The following is a 4,443-nucleotide window of genomic DNA, read 5'->3' as shown; positions in this document are numbered from 1 at the left end:
GTGAGGTCAGGGGTGGGGAAGCCCAGGGCTGGGGATTCCCCATCTCCTCAGTTTCACTTCTGCTCCTAACCTGGGTCAGGTCCTTCTGCCCGGACACTGATGACGCGCCGTCAGCTCTTACCCCCATTGGGTGGCGCGATTACCAGGAACCAATCAGCGTCGCTGCGGACGCTGGATATAAAGTCCACGCAGCCCGCGGAACTCAGAGGTCGCGGATCGCCTATGGGTGCGATGGCACCACGCACGCTGCTCCTGCTGCTGGCGGCCGCCCTGGCCCCGACTCAGACCCGCGCGGGTGAGTACCGGGCCGGGAGGGAAACGGCCTCTGCGGGGAGGGGCGGGGCGGCACCGTGGAAGCCGCGTCCCCGCGTCGCCCACCGGACCCTCCGCCCCTTCCCCACCCGCGTCCCGAGTCCCACGCCCTGCTCCCCTCTCAGCCCGCGCAGCCGCCCGGGGTCTGGTGAGGAGGTCGGGGTCTCACCGCGCACCGCCCCCAGGCCCACACTCGATGAGGTATTTCCACACCGCCGTGTCCCGGCCCGGCCTCGGGGAGCCCCGGTTCATCGCTGTCGGCTACGTGGACGACACGCAGTTCGTGCGCTTCGACAGCGACGCGGAGAATCCGAGAGCTGAGCCGCGGGCGCCGTGGATGGAGCAGGAGGGGCCGGAGTATTGGGAGGAGCAGACACAGATCGCTAAGGGCAATGAGCAGAGATTCCGAGTGAGCCTGAGGAACCTGCTCGGCTACTACAACCAGAGCGCGGGCGGTGAGTAACCCCGGGTCGGAGGTCACGGCCCCTCCACGTCCCGACACAGGGACGCTGACGTCCCAGGTCCCAAGTCCGAGGTTCGGGAGCAGAACCGACCCGGGACCGGTTTCTCTTTCAGTTTGAGGAGTCCGCGGGTGGGCGGGGCCGGGGCGGGGCCGGGGCGGGTGGGCGGGGCCGGGCCGGGTGGGCGGGGCTGACCGTGGGATCCCGCAGGCTCTCACACGTTCCAGTGGATGGTCGGCTGTGACGTGGGGTCGGACGGGCGCCTCCTCCGCGGGTACTGGCAGTCCGCATACGACGGCCGCGATTACATCGCCATGAACGAAGACCTGAAAACGTGGACGGCGGCGGACACGGCGGCGCAGATCACCCGACGCAAGTTGGAGCAGGCTGGTGAAGCAGAGATATACAGGGCCTACCTGGAGGGCACGTGCGTGGCGTGGCTCCGCAGATACCTGGAGCGCGGGAATGCGACGCTGCTGCGCACAGGTGCAGGGGCCGCGGGCAGCTCCTCCCTCTGCCCTCGGGCTGGGGCTCAGTCCTGGGGAAGAAGAAACCCTCAGCTTGGGTGATGCCCCTGTCTCAGAGGGGAGAGAGTGACCCTGGGTCTCCTGATCCCTCATCACAGGGACTGCACTGAGTCTCCCAGGGCTCAGCCTTCTCCCTGGACAGTGCCCAGGCTGTCTCAGGAGGGAAGGAGAGAATTTCCCTGAGGTAACAACAGCTGCTCCTTCAGTTCCCCTGTAGCCTCTGTCAGCCATGNCCTCTCCCAGGCCGGGTTCTCTGCCCACACCCACTGTGTGTGGACACTGACTCCTGTCCTGCTGAGTGTGTCAGCCCTTACACCTCAGGACCGGAAGTCTCCTTTACCTGATGAGAGACATGGACTCCCCAAACTAGTCTGGTTGCCCCAGCTTCTAGAAGTTTCCAAAGAATACATTCTCCCAGATCCCTCCCTGTGTGGCTTTTGCATCCCTTCCACAACCCAATTCTCTCTATCTCTTTTCTATCTTTCTTTCTTTCTTTTTTCTTTTCTTTTCTTTCCTTTTTTTTTTTTTTTTTTTTTTTTTTGGCCTTATTTTGTTTCTAATCAGTTTTTGTAAGCACTGGAGTAATCCTGTTTCTCCATGCCCTTGCATTATCATTTGTATCAGTCTATCAGGGAAGACTGCTAACCTGGATAATTAGGCAAGTTAAATCAGGGTTCTAATTAAAGGAGAGATTCTTGTGAACTTAGACTGTTTCCTGTCAGAACTAAACATCCAGAAGCCTCCTGCTCTTCCTCTGCCCCCACAAGTTACAGTGCTCCCCCCAGTGAATCAGGATTTGGACTCTGAGAGACAGGGTCTTCTGCAATCCAGGGCTGAGTGAGAGGGAAGATCACACACCCTGTGAGCCCACTGTGTTCCAGTGAGTGCTGCACTGTGGTCCACAGCTCACTCCAGGGATCCTGTGTGACACAACTGTACCTTGTCCCTCAGAGTTAGGGGCTGAGAGTCATTTTCTCTGGCTACACACTTTGTGATGGCTGTTCACTTGGACTGACAGTAAATGTTGGTCAGCAAGATGACCACAGTCATAGTCTCAGTGGTGGGCATCCTTCCAGTGGCATATGGCCCTAATTTCTGATTTTGATATGAACTCAAACACATATTAAATTACTTATTTTCCATTCCCTCTTAAATTCTTAGACTACCTCTCTCATGCTATTGAACATCACATAAGAATGTCCATGGTGACCCACTGGCTCATGTGGAGTCCCTCTTAGCTAATGAGTCTGAAAAAAAAAAAAGTGCAGTTCTGTGCTGAGAGGACCAGCTCTGCTTTGGTCACTAGTGCAATAACAGTTGAAGTGTCAAACAGACACATAGTTCAGTGTCAACATTGTTTTAACTGAGTCTTGTGTAGATTTCAGTTTGTCTTGTTAATTGTGTGATTTCTTAAATCTTCCACACAGATCCCCCAAAGGCCCATGTGACCCATCACCCCAAATCTAAACGTGATGTCACCCTGAGGTGCTGGGCCCTGGGCTTCTACCCTGCTGACATCACCCTGACCTGGCATTTGAATGGGGAGGAACTGACCCAGGACATGGAGCTTGTGGAGACCAGGCCTGCAGGGGATGGAACCTTCCAGAAGTGGGCATCTGTGGTGGTGCCTCTTGGGATGGAGCAGAATTACACATGCCATGTGTACCATGAGGGGCTGCCTGAGGCCCTCACCCTGAGATGGGGTAAGGAGGGTGTGGGTGCAGAGCTGGGGTCAGGGAAAGCTGGAGCCTTCTGGAGACCCTGAATTGGTCAGGACTGAGAGCTGGGGTCATGACCCTCACCTTCATTTCCTGTACCTGTCCTTCCCAGAGTCTCCTCCATCCACTGTCTCCAACATGGGAATCGTTGTTGGTCTGGTTGTCTTTGGAGCTGTGGCCATCATTGTTGCTGTGGTGGCTTTTGTGATGATGAAGAAGAGGAGAAACACAGGTAGGAAAGGGCAGTGTCTGAGTTCCCTCTCAGCCTCCTTTATCAGTGTGCTCTGCTCATCAATGGGGAACACAGCCACACCCACATTGCTACTGTCTCTAACTGGGTCTGCTGTTAGTTCTGGGAACTTCCAGTGTCAAGATCTTCCTTGAACTCTCACAGCTTTTCTTCTCACAGGTGGAAAAGGAGGGGACTATGCTCCAGCTCCAGGTTAGTGTTGGGGACAGGGTTGTCCTGGGGACATTGGAGTCAAGCTGGAGATGTTGGGAGCTCTGGGAATCCATAACAGCTCCTCCAGAGAAATCTTCTGGGGGCCTCAGTTGTACCATGATATGAATACATACATGTACATATACATTTGTTTTGTTTTACCCTAGGCAGAGAAGGCTCCCAGACCTCTGATATGTCTGTCTAAGATTGTAAAGGTAGCACTCTAGGGTCTGATTTGAGAGGGGCAATGTGGACATGATTGGGTTTCCAGGACTCCCAGAATCCCATGTGAGTGAGCTGTGGGTTGTTGGAATGTTGTCTTCACAGTGATGGGTCATGACTCTCATTCTCTAGCATGAAGACAGCTGCCTGGAGTGGACTGAGTGACAGACGATGTGTTCAGGTGACATCCAGAGCCCTCAGTTCTCTTTACACAACATTGTCAGATGTTCCCTGTGAGCTTTTGGGTTCAGTGTGAAGAATTGTGGAGCCCAGCCTGCCCTGCACACCAGGACCCTGTCCCTGCACTGCCCTGTGTTCCCTTCCACAGCCAACCTTGCTGCTCCAGCCAAACACTGGAGGACATCTGCAGCCTGTCAGCTCCATGCTACCCTGACCTGCAGCTCCTCACTTCCACACTGAGAATAATAATTTGAATGTAACCTTGATTGTTATCATCTTGAGCTAGGGCTGATTTCTTGTTAATTTCATGGATTGAGAATGCTTAGAGGTTTTGTTTGTTTGATTGATTAATTTGTTTTTTTGAAGAAATAAATGGCAGATGAAGAAACTTCCAGAATCTGGGTCACTATGCTGTGTAGATAGCCGGGCGCCTAAAAGATGGCACTGGCCTCTGGTACACTGTTGCCATAAACAACGCTTTAAAAAATTAAGAGTTCGCCCTAGGTCATCTGGCAGTTGTAGTCACACAGATCCATGGTATCCAGTGACAGGCAAATTTCCTTATGCACAGACCAACCTAA

At 54.3% G+C, this 4,443-nt stretch overlaps 1 protein-coding gene across 8 annotated transcripts in view; it reads left to right on the top strand.

Moving 5' to 3' along the window:
• The first annotated feature begins 147 nt into the window (after positions 1 to 147).
• The window catches only part of LOC110312198 (H-2 class I histocompatibility antigen, L-D alpha chain-like), a 32,389-nt gene continuing 28,093 nt past the window's right edge, over positions 148 to 4,443 (top strand). Inside the window, exons 1-8 of one of the 8 annotated variants that reach the window (XM_021185748.2) lie at positions 148 to 295; positions 498 to 767; positions 984 to 1,259; positions 2,728 to 3,003; positions 3,131 to 3,250; positions 3,428 to 3,460; positions 3,628 to 3,675; positions 3,815 to 4,259. In XM_021185748.2, the coding sequence (XP_021041407.1) occupies positions 223 to 295; positions 498 to 767; positions 984 to 1,259; positions 2,728 to 3,003; positions 3,131 to 3,250; positions 3,428 to 3,460; positions 3,628 to 3,665 (1,086 nt within the window). In that variant the 5' untranslated portion in view covers positions 148 to 222 and the 3' untranslated portion in view covers positions 3,666 to 3,675; positions 3,815 to 4,259. Of the gene's footprint in view, positions 296 to 437; positions 768 to 983; positions 1,260 to 2,727; positions 3,004 to 3,130; positions 3,251 to 3,412; positions 3,461 to 3,627; positions 3,676 to 3,787; positions 4,260 to 4,443 lie in introns of those variants that run through there. The other 7 variants (XM_021185746.2, XM_029471024.1, XM_029471025.1 and 4 more) reach the window with 7 other exon arrangements.

The sequence above is a fragment of the Mus caroli genome, chromosome 17 (genome assembly GCF_900094665.2).
Source record: "Mus caroli chromosome 17, CAROLI_EIJ_v1.1, whole genome shotgun sequence".
Lineage (NCBI taxonomy): Eukaryota > Metazoa > Chordata > Mammalia > Rodentia > Muridae > Mus > Mus caroli.
Note: the sequence above shows the minus strand (reverse complement) of the source record. Positions and strands in the feature narration are given on the sequence as shown.